Genomic DNA, 27,831 nt, shown 5'->3' with positions numbered 1-27,831 from the left:
GGCTGGGTAGTATGAAATTCTCAAAAAACTAATAAAAATATTTTAAGGTATATAAAGTAATAAACAAACTAATAAATAATTGTGATTAAATAATACAGACTCCAGGTAGAATGTTAAAGTATCTGCTTCCCAATATACCATTGTCTGTGCCTTTTCCCTACCACAAATGAGTGTATGTAGAACTGAAGGAACCACTAACTGAGCATAACCTTTCCTAGTCATATGAATCCCAACTTAAAGGTCACCAAGTACATGACAGGGGACATAATGGCGGGTAGCACTTAAAACTTACACCCTTCAATACAGGGTAATATAATAGATATTGTGGTTCTAGGTTGGTGCTGTTACTTACTTAAATTATTAAATATTAAACATAAAATTAAACTTCAGCTCCACATCGGCTTAGCCACATTTCAAATGCTTAGCAGCCACATGTGGCTAGTGGCTAATATGCCTGATTGAACATGTCCAGCACATCATTCTATCATTCTATTGGCCAGCTCTAGTGTAGAAAAAAGCACTAGGGACAGAAGATTTTCCTATTAGAAAACTTAAGCACGCTCTTTAAATTAGCAAAAGTCTATAATCTGAAGCATAGCAAATAAGAACAATGCAAGTGCTCAGGAACAAAGAACACCTTAAAAGAGAAAAGTCAAGATTAGTGTCTGACCAACCCCATGGTAGCATGAGGGTTCTCACCTGAACAGCTTGAAGCCGCAGCACTCAACCTGCTCCACTTTGGAAAACAGTCATTGAGCTGAGTTAGATTTCTTGTTTGCCTGCCTTGGTTGGTCTTATGTATGTCAGGGGTTAGGTCCAGGAAGCAGCTCAAATGCACTAAGCTACATTAGAAAATGTCTTGAGCTTCATTTTGAGGCAGTGCTTATTCTGGTTTCACCAAATGATAACACAATGAAAACAGACTTGAGACATTTGTGTCAGGAACACCAGTCACCATATGGGCTAATGCTTGGAGCAGATCCCTTGATATGTTCTCATGTGCACGACTTACGGCCTGTTCAAGGGACAACTTACAGGTCAGAGGTCTGTAAACAGTGCCCATACAGCATCTGTGGCCCATTATGCCAGTATGTGTTAGAGGTTACTTACCCCCAAAGACAACAAGAGTCCTTTGAGCCACTCTAGTTATCAGTGCTTTTACATTAAAGAAAAATCTCAGTGTTGCCAGGGGAGCATGGCATCAGCATCAACACAGACATTCTCCATTTGTTTGTTTATTTGTTCACTCATTCATCGGAGATTCTTTACTCTGCTGATGGAGATGTCTTTAGTTTAATTATACTGAAATGTGCTAAGATAATCTTCAGTTTACAGCTCACTAGAAATACTGGTCAACATGGCTCATCTAGAACTGCGGTCATCTGTCATGTTGGTATATTACAGCTACTGCAACCCTTTGCATTTAAGTTGCTGCAGCGATGGAGCAGTCTGGGTTCCAAGTGAACAGATTCTAATTTTTCTTCTACATTTCTGCATCAGTTAAATCGGCTAAAGTATTGCCCTAGTTTATTCTAAGCAATGGAATCCATTTGAGACGATCAATGCAAAATAAATTCTTTTTTAAAACTTTTCTCAGAGGCCAGTAGCATCTGTGATTCATCATGCAAATGTTTATTTGTACTTGAACATTTTTAATTTTCCAAACAATCTTTCAACTTATATCTGGGACTTTCCTATATAATTCACACGTGTTTCCCATAATTTTTTAAAAGTTATATAACTTTTTAGATTCAAAACCATCAATCCATATACAACACCTTATAAATAATGTTATGAACCCACCATCAGTCATGAGTATTTTGAGAGTGGTGAGGTTATTTTTAATGCCTTTTAAATTCAAGAATATGCTGTTGGGCTGTTGGGCTCTTATAGAGAACAAGTGAGCATTGATTGCCTGAGATGGTTTCACAAGAACTCGGGATATCATACAATATCCTATGCTTCCAACAGCTTCAGGGCTAATGGGTCAGAACAGAAAGTGAACCCAAGGGCTTTGCATGTTGGCAAGTGCAGGGCACTGGGCTACATTGGTATGCTTTTATTAATAATTTTTGAAGGCAATCTTGCTATATAACTCAACCTAGCCTAAAACTCCAGCTCCTCCTTCCTTAATTTCTCAACTGCCAGGATACAGACTGTCCTTAATATATTTTAAATGTATATGCATGCTGATATGCCTATAAATATAATTATCCACTATTTTAAATATTCAGAATATTACATCTTTGCTGTAAAGTAGAAAATGGCAACAATTTCACAGAACTTAATTCCTAATAAATGTAGATAAGTCATATTTTCATAAAGGATTACAGTAAAGAACTGAGGACACAGACTGCCCAGTCACTGTCATCCGTGTTACCAGAGGCATTGTGGTGACCTGTTCTATGCCAAGGTCATCAGTACAGATCGGGTACAAAGAGGGTTAAAAGTAAACTAATTGAATCCTCATTCTCATAATGAAATGAGAGTATTACAGTATTTTCTTACATGTGTTTTATACCTATTAAATCCTACCTTCCAAACTAAGGCAAAAGAAGTATTAGGCTCATATATCCTATTATAATTTGTAGTTTACCTCCACTGAGACTAATATTTAACAAGGTGGATTATTTCTACTTACTCATGTGTAACAATAGGGATAATAATTTATAAATTATGAATGCTCCTTCCTTACTGCATCCAACTTGGCTTGCCTAAGCACCCTCCTGCCTAAGCGGAAGACCTCCTTGGTGCAGAGGGATATGAAGAAAAAAGTCAATGTAATATATTCAATTTCTAGAATTCAAAAAATGGGTTTTTTGCTGAGAGACCACAGCCTTATGAAACTGCTGCTACTTCTAGAGAGGATTCATGAATTTCTCAGTCTCTTCTCTTACGGGAGGCATGGCTAGGCTTGTTACATGTGACTCAGCAAGCTCCTTAGCAGTGTATGAAATACCTGTTCTATGATGAGAGAGCAGGACAGAAGAAAGAACATAAAGTGCTACTAGATTTTAAAATCTCATATATTGGAGTGTCGTCATAAAAAAAGAAAGGAAAGGAAAAAAGTGTAGCAAAGAAGAGAGATGGAGGTGTAGGGATGTAAAGATGGCTCAGAGGGGAAATGTGTTAGTTACTAAGAATGACAAACTGGATTTGATATACAGAGTCCACATGGTGGAAAGGACAACGGATTTTTGTCCTCTGATCTGCACAGGTGCTTCAGGACACTGTTATAAGTTTCTCAGGAGAGAGAGGGGGGGGAGGGAGGGAGGGAGGGAGGGAGGGAGGGAGGGAGGGAGGGAGGGATGGAGAGAGAGAGACCCTTTACATGATATTTTCCTTTCCTTGGGATCTTGATCTGAAAACTAGAGGAGCCAAGTTGCACAGATAAGTGAGGGCAAAGAAGCAGAGGAAGACTAATGCCCATTCCCAGCTTTAACTCAAGGAGACAATGACTTTGAGGGCAGCACAGAATAAAATGAGGAGAGCCATGTCAAAGTCACTCCAAATCCAGCGTGCTGTGGAGAAGACATGCATCACTACTGCCCTAAGGTCTGGTTGTGAGCCTTTCCTAAGAAGGAGATTAGGGAAGAATGGTAAAGTGGAACCAGCTACTCCAGATAGGCTCCAACACGAATCACAACCAGCCACAGAAAGCTTTGGAACATTGGCAGGAGTTAGAATAAGACAGATGGACAGGAGACACTGCCAACCTCTGGTCAGGCTAGCAGAAGGCCAGTGTACATGGGACAGCACAGACCTGATCTAAAAGTGCAAACAGAACACACAGCAACAATCCCTAGAGAGCAGCAGAGCAGACATAGGACCCTGGCATTTCCTCCTCTCCCGGACCCACAGAAACAGTACAGTCCTCAAGTATTCCTCAATGTATATGGTCACCAAAGCCTTACCCCTGTCTTCATGACTCATAATCTTAGGGGAAAAATACATAGGAAGTTGAGACTATCTGAGAAATTGGTTTATTTTCTTCAATGTACTGATTACTGCTTTCCAAATAAGAACTAATGCTTTAAACAGCAGGCATTGGACAAAAATTGATTTGTGTGAACAGACTTCAATAAGTCTGTAAGACAACATGACAAGCTGCTAGCACCCCACTGCCTCATCTGTTTCCACACAGGTCAATATGAATCTAAACAGCCCTTAGGCAAGCCTATCTCCCCATACCTTCCAACCTCCCTGTTCCTTATAATTCAGTCAAATGCCAAGAAACCATGTCTGTCATTTGCCTGCACTATGTAAGACATGCCATTCCACAAACTTACTACTATTTGAGTTTGTTTCTTGCTATTACATTTCCACATTAAGGATAAAAAAGAATTCACAAGTCAAACAATTCGAGGCTTTTTTAAAGATTAAATAGACATAACACATTTGGAGTGAGACATGATAAAGTGAACTCCATCAAAATTAAACAGATCAGCTCATCAAAGGACTCTTAAGAAAATGAATAGACAAGCTACAGACTAGGAGACAATGCCCTTAAACCCTGGCAAATAACTTACATCTCCAATATGTGAAGAAATACTAAACACCAACAATAACATGAAAATCCCTTTTCATAACCAATGAATGGTTATTTCACAAAAAAAAATGAAAATGTGTAAATATCAGTCGGGTACAGCATGAGACATCAAAAATGTAAATAAAACCCATGATGAGATGCCTCTCACACCTATAAAAGTGGATACAATCAAAGATCAGAACACAAATCTTCATCAAGTGTTGAGTGTGTGTAATGGTCACATACACAAGTGTGGCCCAGACTGGTAAAAAATGGGCAATCTCTGTGAGTAACCACTTGAAGGCTCCTTTAAACATTAAGTAACATTCACCTAGGAACTTAAAACCTAATTCCCCAAAAATGAGGATATTAGGTGTATTATCATCAAAATACATCAAACTAAGTTTGAAAGGTTTATGCATTTAATTGCATGTTAATTACACTGTGATGAAAATAGATATAAATTAAAATAGCTTTATAAGGACAGTGATAATTTTAAGAGCCCAAACTACTAATGTAGCAGAGCTATAATTATTATTAATGATAAAATAATACACATTTACAAATAATTACAAAAACATAAAATGAGTCAAGCAGAAATGGAAATCTGCAAATGGGGTAAAGTTGGAGAGGAGACCAAGGATGTCCCTTATGGATTTATTGGTACTTTAAAAATTAATAAAAGGAGCCACTTCAAAAAATGTTTTGTTTTTCTCTAAAGCCAGAATATAACAATAACTTGTAAATGACTTGTTATATATAATTATTTGTATAATTCAATTTTTAAAGATAAGATTCAATTAAGCTTGAACCACAGTGTATCAAGAAAGAGACATTTGGGTTTGAGGAGATGTGGCTCAGTAGGTAAAGTCCTTGCTGTGTCAGCATGAGGACCTCAGTTTGGATCCGCAGCACCAATGTAAAACACAGTGTGGGGGGCAGCTGTTATCTCTGTGCTGGGGAAGCTGAGACAGGGGGATGCTTGGAATTACTAGTCAGGCAGACTAGCCAATCAGCAAGCTCCAGGTTCAGAGAGACAGATCTATCTAAAAAAAGTTGAGGGAAGAGCAGTTGAGGGAAACAGCTAACATTAACCTCAGGCCTCCACAAATATGTGCACATATGTGCATACACACTTGCAAACACACATAAGCACACATACATCCACACATACAAAAGAAGAGATTACTCCAAATGGTATTATTTTATTCCACAAATAATTAATATCAGCATCATACTAAATCAACTGAATAGGTCTAGTTGAGGAGAGTTATAAACAACTCCACTGAACCACTACAAAGTCTGCCAAATTGAAAACAAGGCAAACAGCAATAAAATGAACAAAGAATTTCAAATGTCCTTAAAGTCCTGCAGTGCCTTTAAATGGCACTTATTCCCACAGGGAGTCCAGAACCACTGTGGACAAAAATGTGGATATCAGTCTTGAAGAAAACAAGCAAGCAACGTCTCCTGGACCTAGCATTGCATACAAGGCACAGGGAAAACAGGGAATCCTGATGAAGGAATTAGAAAAGATGGCTGAATATGATTTAGCTCTCAGGGTCAATCATAAGGATGTAGAAGTCAAAAATGACATTGAATAAATTATTCTTAAAATATTTCTATTTACATGAATCTATTTGCATGATAATGAATAAAGTTAAATTAGAACGGTATACATACTATCTACCAAGTAATACAACACTTCTACTTTATTCAAGGAATCAACAAAATCATCCAAATTCTCCTGGTGAGCTCGATACTAGCCTTCTGTGGACAGACTGAAATGGCTGATGGTGTCAGTCTTCCAGCCTCACCCACCTTTTATATCGTAAGTCACAAGGAGAAATAACTTCACACCAGAAGGAAATATTGACAGTTAAACATCAAAAGAAACTTAGTAACAATTTTGGTGAAGGCATTTTCTTTCAGAGCAATGATTAGACACCAACATACTAAAACCTGGGGGAAGCCAAGCTTTATGACTGCATGTAAACGGCAAGATATGTAAACGTAAATGTGTAACTGGAGTTCTGGGAATACAATTAAGGACTAGTTTGCTTAATGTGTTGAGTTCCAGGCCTTGTCCCACTGCATGGCAAAAACAGGAAACAGAAGATATAGTCAGACAGATGATACACAGACAGACAGACAGACAGGGTAGATGATAGATGATTGACAGTTGCAGGATCTTCTCAGCATGCTGTTTTTTACACAGCTACAACTTTCCTGTGTGTGTGTGTGTGTGTGTGTGTGTGTGTGTGTGTGTGTGTGTGCGTGCGTGCGTGCCAGGTGTATATGGGACAATGACTCACCATCTTTCTCGTTTTCATTTATCCATCATCTATTGATATACGTTAGGGCTGTGGGTGGAGCTAAATAATAGCTCCAAACACAGGAGAATTCTGAAATACCTAACAAGAAAAACTTGCTCTAGCAAGGACTAAGGCACAAGGGCTGGCTCATTCTTACCATTGCTCGTTATACCACATGCAAAGGCCTGTTGGCAAGGGTCTGTCCCCGAGAGAGTGGGCTCCAGCTCTCTGCACCGTGCATAGGGAACACTGAATCTGGTGTGTGGCTTCCTCTGCCAAAGTCTATCCTCCCTCAATACCTGCAATGCCACAGGGACAGATTTTGCCCTTCAGAAACATTGGATCCTTTGTTTTGCAGCAAATTCTGTTCTGTCTTCTCTAATTAAAGACAAGTCTTGCTGCAGAAAGAGCATTTATTCCACACTTCCCATGACGTCACTCATAGTTTTAGTTTTATTTTGGCCGTATCTTGTATTTGTAATCAACTAGCATATCACTGTGAATATGGGCAGAGAATGTGGTTTATTATTTCTTTAAATATAGAGATTTGGGTCTGAATTTTACACCTGTTTAATGACTTGAAGAATTTCTTCCCAAGGGTTCACATCCTAACTGGCCCTTTTTTAACTTTGCTCCCCAGATTTCCTAATTTGCTGAGCAAAATGAAGAGTAATCATCCATTAAATAGTGGGTTCTCTCTATTCAGAGGCTCCCTACCCATTCAGTGACTCACAGAGTGAATATTCATTTATCTACTAGTCCCTGAAAATATGTTACCAAGGAACAAGACAAATTCTATTATCTCCACTGCAAATGCAACCCAAATATCAATAATGGACCACATGGTAGGAAAGGGACAGAAATGCACTGAGATGCCATGCTCTAAAGAGGCATCTACAAGATGGGTAGTGAAATATTTATGAAAATTTTTACTTTTGTCTGACCTATAATTTCTTTTCTATTTTAACCCAGACAAAATATTTATAATTTCTTTCCACTTTATGAAAAGATGGCTGTATGTTCAAATCTCAGTGTCTTCAAGGTGAGTGGTGGTCAATACGCATCTTCTTCTTCTTCTCTTGTAGGCCTTGCCTCCTGTCAGTTCCCAGGCTCCCACTACAAACTCCAAGTTCTCACATCTACTTCCAATAAGTCTGCATCTTGACTATTACACAGTGTACAACTTAGAGCAGTGTTCTGAAGTTTAGGGGTTCCTTTTTACTGTAGGGGTTAAAGATGAATTGCAGGAAGTCTTTATTGAGGGCAACCCCCACCTGAATTACAAATGTAAAAAGTCACATTAAAATTAGTTACAATTTCTGTGGTTGAATTTCAAGCTGAAGGAGTTTGATATGATCATTTGAGTTTTTAAATTAATTTTTATTTAAATTAAAACAATATTATTTTACATACCAATCCCATTTCTCTCTCCCTCCCATTCCCCCAATATCTCCCCATCTCACCCCCCATGGGGGATCATCAAAGTCTGTGACATCTTTTGGGGCAAGACCTAGGCCCTCCCCTGTGTGATACAATTGTTTGTTCGAAGTTAGTCTCAGAATAATAGCCAAGTATCAAATATTTTAAACTCCCAAGAATGCCTAAGTCTGAAATCTCTAAATTCAAATTTGAACTAACAATGAATCCTCTTTGAGACATTTTAATACATTTCTCGCTCTCATTTGGAGTGTGATGCTTCTTCTCCCACAGTGAAGGATCCCTTCATTTTTACTTGAACACCAAAAACAGACTGAAGAAACTTTTAAGTTGATTTACACTGTCTCTAAGTATCCTAATTTACTCTGAACATCAGGGAATAGAGATTAGTTTTTAAAAAACAGCAAAAATGCTAATACTTACTGTCTAGCAGAATTTTTGGAAATCTGTCTCAGACGGAGGAACGACTTATAAATGAAGCATCACAAATAGGCTGTCTCTTTGGAATAGTCACACCTTAAATAAATCTGGATTTGTAATGTATTTAGCAGTTGGATGGAATGTGGGAAGAACACATGAATGTCACCTCTTCCCCCAAACAAAGTCAACAGGCTGGTAGGCAGCATCCAGTTTCAAGGTTCACCACTCCATGGACGCATTAGAAACATGTTGGTGAATGGGTAAACGAACAGATAGCCCTTAAAATAAACCCATTGCTTTCTGAAGAAACTATTGGAAGTATTTTTCTGAAGTTGACACAAAGTTTGACTCATCCTGACTTCTTTGTGGGTCTCAGATTTGCCTTGACACCAGTAGAAGTGTGAGAATTGCAAGTCACTAAAGTAATTAAATTTCTAACAGCCACCACTTTAAAAACGTATAAAGAAACTGTTTTAATTTTAATAATGCTTTATCTGAGCCACTATATCCAAAATATTATTCAACATAAAATCACCATAAAATAGTAATGAAGTTTTGCATTTTTATACTATCATGAGAATCTGTTTTTATACTTTGAGCCCACTGCCTTTGCAGAATGTGCATTCCAGTACTCCATGGTCACTCAGGTTAGTGACCATATCAGACACCTAAGTTTGAGACAACAATTCATGAATATGACTGAACATCTGCACCACAAGAAACTATTTCAAAATACAGATTCCTGGGATTCACGGGAGGCACGAGGAGTCTTTTGACAAAACAATGGGGAAAAAAACAGATTACAAGCTAACATGTGGAAGTCGGGCCTCTAAAGCAACCCAATGTGAATCTAAATCCTCCTATGCACAAGTCCCCAGTGCCCGAAAGGAATTCCTGTAGTGCTGTTTATTCTCTGAACAAATATGTTCAACCTTTTTCAAACATGTGCCACCTGGAGTTGTTCCCAAGCCTGGCAACTGTTCTCTAGACACAGTCCAGTATATTTGGCTTATCTGCAGCAATGGAAAACAACCACAGTATAAACAATCCGAATGATTATTTATGTTTCTTGGTACATTTATATGAATATAACTGTCTCTGCTAACTTTTTAAGTCATAGCTCTTCAAACTGAAATTTTAAACTCCTATTTTTAAGAAGCACTCAGTAAGCCTCAGATCCTCAACATGCTGCCCACTACAACATGGCCTTGCAGAGTAATGTAGAACATCCTGTGAAGCAAAACTGCCTTTCCTCCAGGTCTCTAAACTCTCAGCTTCCCTTGTGACTACAGAACAGAACACTGATATGACAGAAGGGTTCTTCAGCTTCTTTCGATATTACGCAAATACAAACATTAGGACGTACTACAAAAGCCAGGTTTAGCATGGACTCAGTGCCACGGTGTTTGGTCACTGAATGTTTACTGAGCACATTGTGTATATTCTGTAGATTAGAAGGTTAGAAGAAGGAGCAGGACATACTCCCAAAACCCAAGATATGAAAATCGAGTCAAAATATTCCTTTAGTAGGTATGTATGGGGTTCTCACTAAATGCTAGGCTCTTAAATATATAATAATGATTAAAACACTCAATCATTTTGGAGCCCTCTGGTAGAGCTGACTGACAACAAACAATTAAAATAAGAAGTGAGTTATAGCAATGTATGTCAGATGATAAGTATTAGAGATCAGAGTCAACAATACTTGAAGAGTGGAAGACATGTTTTTCACTGGATGGCCAGATTATGCCTCTTAACCAGTCTTTCCTTGAGGAATCTTGTAAAATTGGCAAAAGGAAGAGGCAATACATAACGGGAGAATGGATGGTCAGTGTATCCTCTTGAGTAGGAGCTATTTGTGGAACAGCAAGGAGATCTGACATGAACTGAACAAGGGATGGAGAAACAACCCGCTTAGAAAGTAGGAGTGCTTATGTGGGACTCTGTAGACATAATAACAGTCTTTCATTGTGAGTTAAATAGGGAAACAATGAAGGTTTGGGGTAAACCAATGCCAAGGTGTGTGGTATGTATATGTGTTGCCTATATCCCTGCTAGAATGCAAGATTCAGGAAAGCAGAGCTTTTTGAGCACTCAAAAGAATCACATAACCAACCACGTTGAGATCAGGTCTCAGGAGAACAAGGGAGTAAGCAAGAAAAGGAGTTAGGAGGTGGCAGCCACCAACTAAGGGAGGGAGGGAAGTAGGATAGGGTAATAAGGTAGCAAAAAGCAAGGGAATAGATGAGTGGGTAAAGAGATTGATGCGTAAGCATGAGGTTCTCAGTTCGATCCCCTATCATCCATATCAAGTTGGTCATAGAGTTACATGCCTGTGGTCATAGTGGCTGAGGCTCAGAGACAGGAAGACAATGAAAGATTGTTAGCCTGCCATCTGGCTGATATGGCAAGCTCGAAGTTCCATGCTGCCTCACTTCTAGACAGGTGCATGTCAGGACATAATACACTGCTCCCTATCCCAACCTGCCATGATCCCTTCTACCCATAACCACATGTCTGCAGAACAGGAACCTCAACAGGAGAAAATGTCTCCATCAGATTGGCCTGTAGACAAGTTTGGGATCAGGGAAACTCTGATGTGGGAAGGGCCAACCCACTGTGGATGGGTGGGAGTCCTCGGTTATATAAGAAAGCAAGCTGAGAAGGCCATGGAAACAAGACAATAAGTAGCTTCCTTCTGTGGCCTTTGCTTCAATTCCTCCCTCCACGTTCCTGGTGGAGTTCCTTCCCTGACTTCCCTCAATGATGGACTGTGATGGAGATGTGTAAGACAAACCAACCGTTTCTTCCCCAGGTTGCTTTTGGTCAGGCTCTTTATCACAGCAATAGAGAAGCATATATAGTACAGCCTCCCTTGCCCATTATAAGCTTTCATTCATTATTCTGGATTGAAAGAAACTTCTTTTGGGGAAATCACTGGAACCTTCTTCTATTTTCTGTCCTAATAATTGGTCATTACTAACATGTGAGTATGTCTAGTTTATCCTGCAGTAACTCTCACGCGAATTGTTTCCATCCTTTGTGCTTTGGGATTTGTCATTCCTTCTAACTCTAATTTACATAAATTGGTTCTTCTGTGTGCTAATGAAATGCTTAACTGAAGAGACAGATGGAGAGCTGTAGAGATGGCTCAGTGATTATGAGGACTGGCTACTATCCCGGAAGACCAGGGTTCAATTCCCAGCATACACATGGCAGCTAACAACTGTCTGTAACTCAAAGATCTGACACCCTCCCACAGACATGCATGCAGGCAAAACATCAATACTCATAAAATAAAAGAGAGATAGATGCACCTCCATCCCATGCATCTGCACACCCCCTGCTCCTTCTCTTGAAAGGCTTTATCTTGACACAGATCTCATTAGGATTCCTAGGCTAGCCTCAAACTTGCAAACCTCCTGCCTAGGTCTCCTTAATATGATCAAGTTCATATAACTAGTTGATAAAGAACTAAGCCTGGACCCCAAAACACCCAGATCTAGAGCCTTGGTCCTGGATGCTGCTGCACATGAACACTGCCTTGGAATTAACTCTATCATTTCTTTCCTTAGTCAAGACCAGCTAAATAGGACTTGCAGCCACCATCCCAAATCTTGTAGAAAAAGCACTACTCTTCCACAAACTGTTAGCAGAAGTACTGTCAAGAACAGCTTAGAGCATGCATGCCCAAGATTCCAGCTCCCTTCAGTGGGCCAGAAGGGATAGATATCAGCTGTGTTCTGCTCTCTTCTTCCCCTACAGTCCCTTAAATTAGAATCAGAGCAAGAAATATTTGCTAAGTAGAAGTAAATCAACAGGCGGTGTGTCACACCCACATGGGTTTATTGTCTGCTACCTGAGCCATCGGTTAGCACCTTAGCCAGTACTGAATCACAGACAGATAATAGCAGGAATGTAACAAAGGACAGCTGCCTGCAAGAATGTGGTCTTTAACCAGCATGGAGAGAATGAGTGAGTGAAATGAAGCCAAAGAAAAAGAATAACTCATCATCTCAGCAGCTAGGCAAGCAACACTCTGATCAAGACATGTTTTATCCACTTCCCTCCCAAATGGCTACTGCTGCTCCGAGTCAAACCAAGGCAGTGACCATCAGAACTCCATGCCTTTGTAGCTGTTCTTATCAAGACTATCATCTCACTGAGTGCCCAGGAACATGCTAATAGCCCAGCCTCTTACCAAAATATTCATGCTTTCTTTCTTTTCCCCTTCTGACTGTGCCTCCTGAATTAACTTTGGGAGAAAGAATGGTATAGTTCTCTAAGTGACACTATGGATATTATGTTATATAGCAAAGGGGATTTAAGTTTGAAGATGGAATTAAGGTTATATAGGTAGTCAGTCAGCTTTAAAATAAGGGGGTTATTTTTACATTAACATAATATCCATAGGTGCTGAGAGTTAATGTGTGGACATTTGAGAGATTATCACTCAACCTACCACAGTCTCCCAACTGCAGGAGATCTACACCAAAATGAAAAGAAAACAGGTTCACACCAATACCAAATACCGCAAATCTTATTCCACTTGGGCACCAAATAAATCATAAATAATAGCATCTATCTTTAAATTTTTGTTTGAGATTTACTTATTAGTGTTTTATGTGTGTTGAGTGTTTTGCCTGTGTGTATGTCTGCGCACCATATGCATGAAGTCTACCATGTAGCCAGAAGATGGCATCATATCATCTGAAACTGGAGTTACAGAAGGCTATGAGCTTTATGGAGGCTGGGAATTGAACCCAGGTCATCTAGCAGAGTAGTCAGTGTTCTTAATCAGACTACCCTATAAACCAAATCAGTTGAAAAGTCCTAGAAACAACACATCAGCCCAATGGTAGTCCAAGACTCAAAAGTGCCATTCCTGGTATTGAGAAAGAATGCCAATTTGGACATTGATCACACATGAACATACTATCTGAGACACTAAGGAAAGCAGATGATAGATTACCAGATGAAGTATAAAAATCTTAAAAGACATACTGAAGATGGAAGAAGCAGTGGTTTTATGTCCCTATCACATACCACAACCTTGGCCACCATAACCTGGAAAGTCTGTTTTCACTTAGGAGAAATGGAAATGAGACCCATCCCTGCAACACACAGCCCTAACAGGCCTATCCTGGTGAAATCAATGGGCTGACTTCTATAGCCCCAGAACCTAGTCTAATATACACAAATCATCTGAAAAATACAGTGAAAAATAAGCGAGAGGGTAGAACAAAATATCAGAAATAGTCACTCAAAGATGTATTCTGTGAAAATATGTAGTCTGAAGAGAAATAGATAAGAGAGCATGAGAATAAATGTCAGGGTTTCAAGGGCTTACAGAAACAGAGAAGGAAGAAGACAGCTTATTTGGAGAAAACTTTCGAATATGGGAAAATGTGTAAAAATACAGGTAGAAGAAGCTCAAATTCTCCAATCAGGTGTGATCCCCCAAAAGCCTTGTAAAAAAATACAAGCAATTCATCAAAAATCAAGAAAATGTTAGGATTTGCCAATTAAGCGTCCACCCAGGAACCCACATGTTGAAGTTTGGCCTGATGTCCAGTTGGTGACTGTTCGATGTGTGATTGGATCACAGGGGCACTAATTTCATAGAAGGATTAAGCCAGTGATGAAGTTGAAGCTGAATGGATTCTTCAGAGATAGTATACAGAGGAATAGGTCAGTATGGGTGTGCTTTTAAAGGTTATACCTTGTCCCTCTCTCTCTGCTTCTGGGGTGCTGTGAGGTGACCAGCTGCCTCTGCCACAGGCTTCCATTGCCAGGATATCTTGACTTAACTCTGGGCCACAAACAACTGAACTAGCCTCCATTAACAGAAAAAGGGGGTGGGGCAAAACATATTTTTCCCTCTTCATTTCAGGTATTTATTCACAAAAGCAAAGAAATTAACACAGAAGACAAGTAGGTCCTTCCTGTTACAATTCTTAAGCATGTTTCTATTTTCAGAAGGCTTTAACGTGATTTATGAGAGAAATTTGGAAAAGTGTGAAAAACCAAACTGGAAAACATTTAGATTATGGTAAGTGGAGCTTAACCGGTGACACTGCAGCTAGCTCAGAGAGTGGGAAAGCTGAAGGGAAGCGGGGTGAAGACTTGGTCCAGGGTTCAGAAGGAAACTGGATTTGAAGGCATTTGGGTTACACTCTGGCAAGAAGCTTTTACATTTTGTTCATAACCTGAGGCCTTGTAGAAAGGACTAATTCATCTGAAGGAAGACATTTCAAGTCAACATAACCTTAGGGAGGTTTCAGGAACATCATTGACTGCCTTAGCCAGATTTACAGTGAAAACTTGGAACAAAAAAATCCAGAGCAGAAAAATATGAAAACGATGAAGTTTAGTCAGAAAAGGGCATGGAGAGCTAGAGCAAAGGAAGGGGAGTTTGCTAAAGATGGGAGTTGGGAGTTCCGTTTTCAAAACACTTCGAAAGGCTCAATAAAGTACCTGCTTTACAAGCATGAGGGCCTGAGTGCAATCTTTTAACTCCATATAAAAAAAAAGCTGGGAGATAAACTGTGGTAGTACACCCCTTTAACCCTAGCACATGGAAGCAGAGGCTGGTAATCTCAGTGAGTTTGAGGTCAGCCTGTTCTACAGAGAGAGTTCCAGAACAGCCAGCACTACACGGAGAAACCCTGTCTTAAGATAAATAATAAATAATAATGATAATAATAAATAACAATAAACAAATAAATAACTAAAGGTGGGCATATGGCACAGACTTGCAATGTCACCACTGAGGAAGCAGAACTGGGCAGATTCTTCGTACTCACTGCCAGCAAGACTATCACACTGGGAGAGACTCAAGTCACTCAGAGACTGTCTCAGAAAAGCAAGGTGCATGGTTTCCAAGGATTAAGACTAATTTGACCTTTGACCTCCACAGCATGTTCTCAAATATGCATGCATGTACACACAGAGGGTGGGCACAAAAAGAGAGGCAGAGGGGGGACAGAGGCAGAGAGAGAGAGAGAGAGAGAGAGAGAGAGAGAGAGAGAGAGAGAGAGAGAGAGAGAGAAAACTACCTTTCACCAAGACATTAGGAAAGATGGCTTACGGACATTTTATGAATAAACAGAGGTCCATCCATCACAGTCTCAATGATGAAAACTTATTGGAAAGACTTTGTTTGAAAAGAGAGGCCCAAGGTTCCCTCCTTGCACAAGTTGTGCCTAGGAAAACTGTTTTAGCCATCAAGGCAATCAGGGTCCCCTGCAGCTGCTGCTACTGCTCCAGTTAGCCGCAGACCTCGGTGTCATCTGTGACACTTGCTTTTCCAGCATGAAGAGTAAAATGTTGCAAAACAATGAAACTTCAGTGGAGATTTCAAAGCTGGGCCTGGGAGAACAGGGTCAGAAACCCAAAGTCATACCAAATACCACATAATATTAAATCTTTCCCAGACACAGTGGTGTTGCTATGGTTTGGATATATGTGACTTTTCACAATACGCTGCTGAGACGGAAGACCTACGGTGGCAATGTTGATGGAGGCCCTTGGGAGAGCAGTAAGGCATGAGCACTGCACCCTTGTTACACAAGAGGTTGAAAGGAGCACTGCATGAGACACTTTTCCTTTCTGCCATAGGAAGACGTAGGAGCCACCCATGAGGACGGTCCCTCACCAGGCATGAATCTCAGTGAACTAAAAGAATAACAAACTAAGCTCAAAGCTACAGAATGAATGAAACAACAAGGACTGAGCAATTAATTAACTAATTAATTAAATGTGAACTAGAGCAGGGAGCAGGGAATAGATAGATAAAATAAACTGAGACTTAAGGAGGTTTTGTAAATATAAACAGCGCTGACACAACTTCATCTGGGATAAGCAAAAACATATTCAAAGGAAACAATTCAGACATGAAAGAGTAAACATTACAACTGGTCACACAGAATGTGGACCACCCTGAGAGAGTACTACAATCAAAGCCTAAACGTGGAAATCCTGACATGTTCCTCGGTGTTCTACATGCCCAAAGCCCAACTTCAAAGCTACTTCCACAGGGTTAGAGATTGCTTACAGAATCATGCAACAAAATACATTAGCTGCCTATTGCTGATAAATCACCACAAAAAAAGGCAATATTTATAAGTTATTACTATATTTATTATTTCACCATTCAGGAGGTCAGAAGTCCAAAATGGGTTTCTCTGGACTAAAAACAAGATGAAAATAGTGTTGTATTCCCTCTCATAGCTCCAAAGAGTAATCATTTCATTGCCCTTTCTAGTATCTGGAGACCACCTGTGTTCTCCGGTCTTTGGTCCACTTCTCTCTTCAAAGGCAGCAATGGCTGGGCTAGTCTTTCTCACATTATAACACTCTGCTGATGATTCTGCTATGTAAGGCTTATGCAGATAACCCCTTATAGCATCACTAATGTGAGCTTATGATCAACATTAATATACCCATGTCGTAGCAAATCATCCAGGCTCCAACAGCTAGAATGTGCATGCCTCTAGGACACCCTTATCCCACCTACACAAAACATCTTTGTACAGTGCTACCTTTCAATTACACTATGTTGGTATGCTCTACCATGGAACCCAGTTCCAAAAGAGAGAGAGAGAGAGACAGAGACAGAGACAGAGACAGAGACAGAGGGACAGAGACAGAGACAGACAGACAGATCCACCTTTAGCTATCATTATAATTGATTCTTCAAAGAGAGTCTCCCTAACCCTGAGCCTCCCTGAACTAGAATACAGACTCCCATTACACTCTCAATTTTTCATATAATTCATCTTAATAATGATTAAATAATTATCTGTATAGTTGTTTAACAGCTAATTTTAATAAACTATGAGGCTCTAACTTCTTGACTTGCTACATGTCTAACACTAACAATATAGTGATTGTACAATAATAATTTCAACAGATAAACTTAACTTAAAACAGCATTCATTGGAGAAGCACACTCAACCCTGTAGCACAACTTGTGAGGTTCTACTAGGGTCTACCCAATTTCTAAAACCATCTCTCATCACTGTGCTGTTTTGCTCTATCAGAGAGCATCTGCAGTCATTACCCTGAGGCTCATGGATGCCCACTATGAGGTTAAGCTGCACTGTCAACTAGACTGGATTAGGGTTACCATACAGAGAGATGTACATCTATTTGTGTCCTGAGGATGTTTCTCTTGAGGTTTAACTAGGAAGAACACACTCTGGATGTGGATGGCCCAAGGACTGAATAAAAAGGAAAACAGGATAAAGTGAACTGAGCATCAGCTTTTCTCTCTCTCTCTCTCTCTCTCTCTCTCTCTCTCTCTCTCTCTCTCTCTCTCTCTCTCTCTCTCTCTCTCTCTCTCTCTCTCTCTGCTTCCTATGAACAAGATGTCTAACCCCACACCTCTCATGCTCCTTGTACCAGGGATACAGCCATTCTCATTGCCATGACTTCTCCCCTCAGACTGTGAGACAAAATTAACCATTCCTTCGAGTTGTTTTTTCAAGTGTCTTGTCACAGCCATGAGAGGTGTAGCTAACATTCTTTGTTATCACCACATTGAAGACAAGCCCTCATCGACCATTGTCTCTGATAATGCAGTTGTCAACCAATGTCACTAGCCTACCACTAAATACCTGTGAACACTTTTTGTAAAGGTTCTTTAAGAAGAATTGCCAAGGTTACTTTTAAATTATCTACTAAGGAAAAAATGTTTTGATTTTTTTTCTACTCTTTGGGGTTAATGAGACTATACAATCTACAAACACTTCAGAAGGCATTTTCATAAAACAACATATGAGATTATCTATTTTAGGAGCCTGGACAAACTGTTACGATCGAAAAGCTAAAACCCATGCTAACTTTGTGTGTGTGCTTCATCCCCTGTGATCTCTCATGTACACGGAGAAAAGAAAATTGTTATGATCATTATCTGGCAAAATACTAGCTAGACTCCAAAGCAAGGAAGGGAGAACTCATTTCACAGTTGCAATAGTCCTTAAAGTGGGAACTCCTTATACCCTGCTGCAAGTCTTTTCTTTATCAGAATATACTTCTACATTTTTAAAAGCATAATAAGTGTGATTTTGGCTATGTGTCAGATTACAGCCATAAATGACTAGAACTCCAAACTAATGCCCAGACACATTAAGCAATTATTATAACATGTATAACCCAAAACACACATGCATTAAGGAATGGCTAGATTTTAAATCTCACTAAATTTTCAGAGGAACTATAAATCAAACTTTAGCAACAATAAGACAGTGTTGTGATATTGTGGCTGATGTTACTATAAAAAGTTATGATTTGGAAGTATAGGTTTTACTATAAATATAAAACAAAATGTTAAGTAATAGATTCATATTTAACAGTAATTTACAAAAACCATCCATGGTTTCAAAAATATTGAAGTGCATATATCTCAGAGATCAGAAAGAGAAAATGAAGTGGCAAAAAAATGAAAATACTAATTAAGTAAAAGTCATGGGGTAAACATATTTTGAGATTTCCTATTCTAAAATGGAGAGATGGGAAGGTAGTTTTGTTATGTGTTGGATAAGCTATTGATGGTTCAGGAATCAGTTCTTATTTAGAACATATCTGTTAGCACAGAAAACTTGTACATGAAGTTTGTATGGAATCTGGGAGCATCTCACAGGCCTTGTAATTTGTTTCTATTCCTACTATGACATTTTGCATGCTATATAAAATACTGGCAGCATTCTCAATTCACTATAAATGGAACTTCAAAATGCCTCACAGTCTGAATGCTTTTGTCTCTCTAAACCCCATGGAATCCAGTGAAACACCATGTCGCAGGGCTGGTTTCTTAACAAACCTGCTGCTCCCCTAGCAACTGAGGAAAGACATTTCCAGGGCCATGCAGAACCACCCATCAGTCACAGGCCCAGTTGTTGTGGGTTTCAGAATTAAAATCTTATAGTAAAAGACGTTACTAAAGCTCAATAAGTAGTATATCATTAACATATCATATACCTTATACAGCAAGCAGTAAATAGTGACTAATACACAAAGTGATGTTCATAATGTGCCAGCAAATGTTATTTCACATGAAAATATTATTTTCACATGAAAACTATATTTGTGAAGCATTTATTCTTGCTAATATTTAGCTTGCTATGAGCTAGGAAACAAAAGTAGCCAACCAGTGAACATTGGCATCCCCCACCTGAGGACAATTCAAAGATAACATTGGACATTAATCTTACAGTTTTTAACATGATGTATACCTCGAAGAAGCTGACTACTTATATAAAATACTGTTTTAAACTAACCAGAAAAAGAATCTGATGCCCTGAGACTTTTGCCTAGAAATTGTCAAATTGTCTAATATGTTATTGGTCAATTGTCTCACATAAAATGTACATTCTTGGAGGTTCCCCCTTGTGACAGATGGACACTCTATATAGGAAGATAATGACCCTATGAAGACTTAATGGAACCTTTGAGATTATCGGTACTATTCAATAGGTTTTGCTTCTTAGAAACTTGATTTGTTCCTAGTCACTCAACCTATCAGGTTCTGAAATAGCTTAGTCCCCAGAAACTAAAAATCAAAGAGAGAAATAATACATAGCATAATCCAAAAGCCTACACTTAAGTGCATTTCTATTCAACTCTGAATTTTTGCTGACAATTGAGCTCTATTTCCTTGATCACATATTGTCATTGTTTTCAGTATCCCAGCCCCACCCTCCACAAAGCACCTGAAAGTAAAGAATATATATATATATATATATATATACATATATATATCATAAACACTTGTCACAATAAAATACTAATTAAGAGCTTCAACTGATAATCCTCTTTTTTAAAAAAGAGCTTACCTCTTAATTTCTTACAAAAACAAATCGTCTTAAATAAATGCAACACATGTCAGATTCTCCCTTCCCCTACAGAGCTTAGGAGCTGCTGTCCATGGTGACACTTGCTGGCTTGTGTGCTGCAACAGCGCCACCACAGAACCATCCAACTTGCATCTGATGTCTGTTTCTTGAAGGCAGCTGTGCTGGGTTGGTTGCATTTTGCATAGCCAACGCTTCGGTAATTATAAGTTGCACCACTTCTTTTAAACAATTGCTCCCAATATCAAAAGAAAACCCCGTGTGTGATGGGGGAGGACACCTTGTTCCTCCGGATACAAGAAACCAACCCCTTGTCTCTCGTGCCTTCATCTGTGCTTCTAATCTCCATGGAAAGTTAAGCCACCTTTTAGACCCTCAAGCTAAACACGTCCCCACAAGCCAAGCAGTCTTCAAAAGCTTTGCTCGATCAATTGGAAATTTGTTTTTATCGAAATTGTGTTTTGATTGCACAGTACATTTAAATATCATTTGAAATTTGAAGATTTATGAATAGCCAATGTCCAGACTCCAAGAGAAAAAAGTTTTAAAATCCTACCCATACAATTATGGTGACGGGGATGGGAGGTGGGGGAATGTGCTTCTGGGTGAACACAGTATTGAAATGCTTTTAAAATAATCTTAATAGTATCATTCTTTTCCCCTTGCCACTGGCGGAGAAGGCAGAATGAGGAGCTTTCCATGGTAGTCTTGCTTCAAGTACAGTGATATGCAAAATAAATAAATAACGTAAAGAAATTCCTCTTGGCTGATACCACAGCGCCGAAACTTTGGGAGGTCAGTGTCTTAACCAAGATTGAGCAGTCCTGTTTCCTTCCCAAATCCATTCCGCCCAAATGAGGCGTTTGTGTTACAATTTATTGTTCCCCAGACGCCCAAATCACCCATCTGCCTCTGGAGTTTCTAGTCTGTAATTAAGGCACTATCCATTAGAAACATCAAGTGCACCGAGTGAGGAAGAGGGCGCGGGAAACGAGAAAAAGCACCCCAGTTTAAAAGATCGGGTTCCTAGGCTCACAGGGGCCCCTCTCCCCAGTTGGGACCTTCTGCCTCCCACCGGGGTGCAGCGGCAAGTTAGCAAGAACCTCGGGGCCAGCTCCTCCCACCGCACAGGGGGCTTTGCACTGGGTCATACCTTGGAAGAGGAAGGCTTTCGTCCCATTATGCAGTCCCGGGACCTGGCGCACTCCGGCTGTGGACTCCCCAAGTTCTAACTCTGTTAAGACGTCAATCTGTAGGGACGGGTCCACACCGAGTCCCCAAACTGATGGGAGTGGGGAGGGGTAGGAAAGAAAGAAAGAAAGAAAGGGGGCCATTAAAACGGAAGCCTCCACAGCTGCAAAGAAAGCATCTTAGAGACAATATTGGGAAGTGCTGACAACAGGAGATTCCTACCTCCACCCGGAGAGCCTTACCTGGACGCGCTGCCAAGCTTAAAATAGCAAAGCGCTGGGTCCCATCTCCGTGACCTACTTTAAGCCCCTCTCTGTGCAAAGTTCCCCCTCAGCCACAGACCCTAAGGGCGTGACCTGCCTCTCTATCCCCAGGACAAGCACAGAAGGGACCCAAAAGCAAACCCGCGCCCCCCAGAGCTCCTCAACCCAGAGGGACTTGGGGCGGCTACCCAAGGCGGGGAGCATCCCGGCCCAGTTTGGTGGCCACTCACCGGCTCCGAGCCCGAGGATCACGCAGAACGTTCTCAGTAACACCCGGGACTCCATGGCGTGCATCGGCTCAGTCCATGGTCTCCCTCTTTAAAAATAAAGATAAAAAGCGAGAGGTGCTTGGAGTGAAGCGGGAAAGCAGCACCGGCCCCTTCTGTGACCGTCGTCGCCACCTGGGCTCAGAAGCCTAAGACCGAGCGGGGCGGCCCCCCCGGGTGCGCGCCGAACTTGGAGCCGCCTCTGCACGCATCGCTCCCGCACGCGGCGGGCCGCAGCCAGGTCGGGCTCACGGGGACCAGCGGGGATCTGCGGGGACCTGCACCAAGCGGCGCCCTGCCAAACCACGCGGCCCGAGCGCGCACGAGGAGGAAGGGAGGCGGCCCCGGGAAAGCCAAGCTGGGCCGGGCCACCCCGCACCCGCCCGCGCTCCCGCGCCCGAACCTGTTGGAAAGGCGGAGACAATGGCGAGAGCCTGGAGCCGCGGAGACCGCTCCGGGAGGGCGGGGCACGAGCCGGGGCGCGGGCGGGGCGGCCTCTCTACCCGCAAGCAGAGCCAGGTCCAGCCAGGCTAGCCCTCAGCCGCCCTCTGCCACCCTCGCCCGCACGCACGCAACCGCAGCCTTTGGTTGGAACCTAGGATCTCAACGCCAGGTGCCAAGTTGATGGGCGGCGTTTGCTCTCACCCCTTGAAATCGGGCGCGTGTCTCCAAAGCCCGGCAGAGAGAAAGGACCACCCAGCCACAGCAGGAGAGATTGCAAAGAAAGGCTAGGCGGCCGGCCGCCTCGGGCAAAGGAGGGAAGCCCGCACTCAGACACTCGCTGCACAGCAGCCCCAGGAACAGGGAACCCTCTCCTGGGCGGGGAAAGGAACCCCGCCAAAGCAAGCAGGATTCCTAGGTGAAGCTGGACAGAGGAAAGAGACAGGCGGAGATGGGTGGTGAACGGGGAAGCTTGGCCAGCCCTGCCTGAGAGGCTCTCTGCCCAGGGCGGGGCGCTGGAGAGCCTCCAGGCACACACTGCACATAGAACTTAGCCAGGAGTCAGAGGCTGCTGGACAGCTCCGGGATCTCAGGGAGCCCCTGCCAAACTCAAAGTCTAGTACCCTGCTTGAAAGGCAGAGCTGGGGATTCTACCCACTGAGAGAAGTATGGATACTTGTTAGAATAAATAGATGTTACAGATAAGATGATGGATGGAGGATAGAAGACAGATGATGGTTGGTGGGTGGGTGGGTGGCTGAATATACAGAGGATGGATGGATGGATGGACGGACGGACAGACGGATGGATGGATGGATGGATGGATGGATGGATGGATGGATGGACGGACAGATGGATGGATGGATGAATGGACAAAGGAAGGAAGGAAGGAAGGAAGGAAGATGGCTGGTGGATGGATAGATAGGGGATGATTTATTGGTGGGAAGGTAAGTAGATACCTAGGTAGATAACCAAACATACTTGGGACTAAAGGAGTGGGAAGTGAAGTAATTAGGAGAAAGTGGGACACAGAGTTTCAGACTCCATAGAAACCCTAAGACAATGCATATTTTATCATACACACTAAATAATGCACTATGGCCCAAGCCAGAAAGGCTTCGATATTCCTGCGGAGGAACCTTAGCATGATTAGAAAGAGGGAAGAAAAAGCAGAAATGGTAAATACTTGGGTAATCACAAGAGACTTCTCTTGAGTTCTGTAAAAATTGTACTAGTTGTACTAGTTTTGTATTGCTACTATGACAAATTATCACAAATGTATTGCCTAAAAGAACAAAAATTTATGATCTTAAAATTCCCTTCATTGTAACTCCAGCTGATGCTGGAGACCCTGCATGCTAAATCAAAGCATTGACAAGACTATGTTTATTCTTCTAGCCTGATATGATAGGTTCATGCATTCCCTTTCTAAACACAGAAAGAATGTGTGCAGTCCTTGGCTCACTATATCCTTCTGTCCTCAGAGCCACCTACAATAAGGGAAGTCCTGTTACACTCTCTCCATTTTGCCAAATACAATTTAGAAATCTCCTTTGACCTTAGGAGATTTGTAAAATAATATGAGAATCATTGTGTAACCCAGGATAATTGCTCCATCTTAGCCTTAATGACAAGTGCAAAATCTGTTGGCCACATAAAGTAGCATATTCAGATTCAAGAGGTTAGGATACAGACATCTTTGGGTGAACATCCTTCTAATGGTTAAAATACTTTAAATTGCTTAAATATTTATAGATTTCATATGTAAGATAATCACAATACAGATATGATAACAGGCCCTATATGATTGTGATGCTTGTTCACCCTAACTTAAACTGTAATGTAGGGTGTCTGTATAGATGGTGCAAGATGTTTATACACTCTGTGCCACCAACTAAAATGCCACATGAAGATCTAAAACACAATAATCTAAAAACACAATAAAAATGGAATACAAAATATTAAATTAACTTGAAAGACAGTTAAAAAGGTTAGTGGAACAGAAATATGAGGAAATAAAATAAGTAATAAAATAGTGGAGTATAATCTAATCATTAATAATTACAATAAATGTAAGTGGTATAAAACATAACAAAAGAATAAGGTGTTTTTAATATATTGGGAGATATAAACCAACTAACAACATGTGAATAGAAAGGAATCACTTCAAATATAAGTTAAAAGTTAAAGGCTTTTAGCCAGGTGGTGGTGGTGCATGCCTTTAACCCCAGTACTTTGGAAGCAGAGGCAGGAAGATCTCTATGAGTTCGAGACCAGCCTGGTCTACAAGAGCTAGTTCCAGGACAGCCTCCAAAGCCACAGAGAAACCCTATCTCAAAAAAAGTTAATTTTTAAGGTATCTTAAACAGAAATGCATCAAAAAAGTTGAAGTGGCTATAAAATTATTGAAAATTATTACAGTAAAACGAATTAGCAAGACAACAAAGGTATACCACATACATTGTAAATGGTCATCTTGTGAGAAAGACTGTGCAATCATAAGTAGTCAACTTGCAAGGAACACAGGCAACCCCAATACAAATGTACACACCTGGCAGTGCAGCATCAAAATACATGAGACATTTCCCCCAAAGAAACTGTGACAGAACGAATATAAGAAACATGTAAATCCACAGTTATATTGAGAAATTTCTGTATTCTCTAATAATCAATAATTGTCTTTAGTCCCATCTATACTCAACAATAATTGCACTAAATATCCAAAAAGGAATAGCATCAAGTAATCATAGTTCTTCAAAAAAATAAAAGAGCAATAAACATTCCTCACTTTCTTTTTATACTATTTTATACTAAAACTAAACACAAAAGTAACACAAAATAAAAAACCAGAACACAAAAGTAAAATATACCTTTTGAACATGCTCACAAAATCTTCAACAAAATATTGGTAAGTCAATTGGCAATATGTAAAAAAAAAACCACTATAAACATGACGGTTTCATCCTAGTGATGTAAGACTGATTAAACTCTGTTATCAGTTGAAGCAAACTGCTGAATTTATCATTTATAGAAGAAAATCATGTGATCGTCTCAACTGGTACAAAGATAGCATTTGATGAAATTCAACAACTAGTTATAAAATACCAAATGATGCTCTTAGAGAGTAATGCCATCATCCTAATGGACACATGGAAACGACTCTACACCTGATGTAACAAGGGAAGACTATGTGGCAAGTCTCAGGCAATGCATAAGAGTAAGAAAATGAAATCAAAGTCATTTGTCTTATAAAAGAAGAAACTGTTTTCCCTCTGTAACATGGTTAGCTCATGTGAAAACTTCCAAGTACCTATGAAAAATTTCCAAGGACTGGTGACAAAACATACAGAACATAAAACATTCAGCAAATGATCTTATGTCCACACAGTACCAGGGAATGATTTAAAGTACAACTAACTTTAAAACATTCATAAGGCTTTAAAATACTTATTTTAAAATCTAAAAATAGGGAAGATTTTCTATTGGTAACTGTGGAACAGTGTCTTAGGAAATAAAGACAAAAAGATTTGCAGTGCCTATGGATGGGATTTACAGTTGATATGGTATTCATTAACTGCATGTCAAACTAAAGAGTCAATATAATCCTAACCAGGAGGCTCTTTACAGAAACCAGTAAGCTGATTACCAAACACAGAAAACACAAGAGCCAAGAACAGTTTTGAAAAGAATAAAATTGGAGGACGGAAAGCATGTGACCCATAATATATAATAAAGCTGCACACATCCAGTCTGTGAGGTCTGAAGTTAGGCACTCAGGGAAAACAGAGCAAGGGGCATAGCAGCACACATGGGGTTATGCATACTTATTTAACTTCCAAAATATAAGAATCAGACAAAGAATAGGGACAATCTTTTAAACAATTGGACATCCTTTGTAGGGAGTGGGGAAAGGGAGGAAGAAGGGATCTTAAGCCCGGTACAGTCTGCAATAGTGACCTGAACTGGAACATGAACCTGAGTGTTGACAATAAATTGCAACACTTTTAGGAGAAAATGTCCATGATTTGGGTTACTGCAATTTTTAATCAGGGCATAAGATTTATATGTATTTTTGAGTGATAAACTGTACTTCATTAAAATTGGAAACTTCTAACTTTTTGAAATGTACCAGTAGAATGATTAAAAGTTATGCAATAAGAGAAAATATTTGCAAAGATGTATCTAACAAAAAGCCCCTTGATTTCAAAGTATATAAAAAAGCTCCAATAAAGCCAAAGAAATTTCATTTAAAACCATGTTATTTAAAAGGACAATTTAGCAAAAACAGGCATGTAGAAGGGAAAAATATATGTAGACAATGTTCCAACATCAGTAGTCATTACAAAATAACAAAAATCTCGTAAATTAGTTAGTATAAGAATTGCCAAAAGTAAATTTTAAAAGCCTGACAAGTCCCAGCACTTACATAATGTGATGCAATGTGACTCAGCCTCGAATTCCCTGCCTGTGGCAGACGGTAGAGGCCTCTCAGACACCCTCTGGAAGCTTCTCACAAAGTAAAGCCTTCACTACCATTTTCCATTAAGTAAGGAAAATATGTGCCCTCGACACTTCAGAACATGTAAAGCCGTTTTAGTCATTTTAACCAAGTACTGGGAACAAAGCAGATGGGTATGAACTGCAGTGCCGTCACTCTGCGGAATACTGCCCAGCAATGCCAAGTCCAGAACCGATTCACAAAACATAATGCTTCCATCGCACCCATTACAAAACACATTATAGGACTCTTGCTTCTCTTTATTTCTTTTTAAATAAAGCATATTTTATTTAGTGTGGGGGAGGAGTGCACATGTCACCAGTGGCGGTCATGAGGCAATCCCACAGAGTTAGTTCTCTCCTTGCACATTTATGCAGGGTCTGGGGACAGAACTCAAGTCATCATCAGGCTTAGGCAGCAGTGGAAAGTGTGTTTTATCCACTGAGCCACCTCACGTCGTTCTCTTCTTCTCAGTGCACATTAACAATAAGAGAGTGTCTACTTCTGCTTGAATTCACAAGCAAGAGTAGCTCATTTGTCTCTGACCGACTGTCTGAAGCATCCCTCGCTCCACACGAGGTTTGAAAGGAAATTCTACTTCAGACTGTGGAGTTTTG

At 40.4% G+C, this 27,831-nt stretch overlaps 1 protein-coding gene across 2 annotated transcripts in view; it reads right to left on the bottom strand.

The window, feature by feature from the left end:
• Window positions 1-23,159, bottom strand: part of Nell2 (neural EGFL like 2) — a 276,472-nt gene extending 253,313 nt beyond the window's left edge. Inside the window, exons 1-3 of one of the 2 annotated variants that reach the window (XM_040753915.1) lie at window positions 22,921-23,159; window positions 22,240-22,325; window positions 21,709-21,837 (exon numbers count right to left, since the gene is read on the bottom strand). In XM_040753915.1, the coding sequence (XP_040609849.1) occupies window positions 21,709-21,837; window positions 22,240-22,303 (193 nt within the window). In that variant the 5' untranslated portion in view covers window positions 22,304-22,325; window positions 22,921-23,159. Of the gene's footprint in view, window positions 1-21,708; window positions 21,838-22,239; window positions 22,326-22,678; window positions 22,805-22,920 lie in introns of those variants that run through there. The other variant, XM_040753916.1, reaches the window with a different exon arrangement.
• Window positions 23,160-27,831: the final 4,672 nt, after the last annotated feature.

This window comes from Mesocricetus auratus, unplaced genomic scaffold, assembly GCF_017639785.1.
Source record: "Mesocricetus auratus isolate SY011 unplaced genomic scaffold, BCM_Maur_2.0 Super-Scaffold_100010, whole genome shotgun sequence".
NCBI lineage: Eukaryota > Metazoa > Chordata > Mammalia > Rodentia > Cricetidae > Mesocricetus > Mesocricetus auratus.
This window is presented reverse-complemented; position numbering and strand designations above follow the sequence as displayed.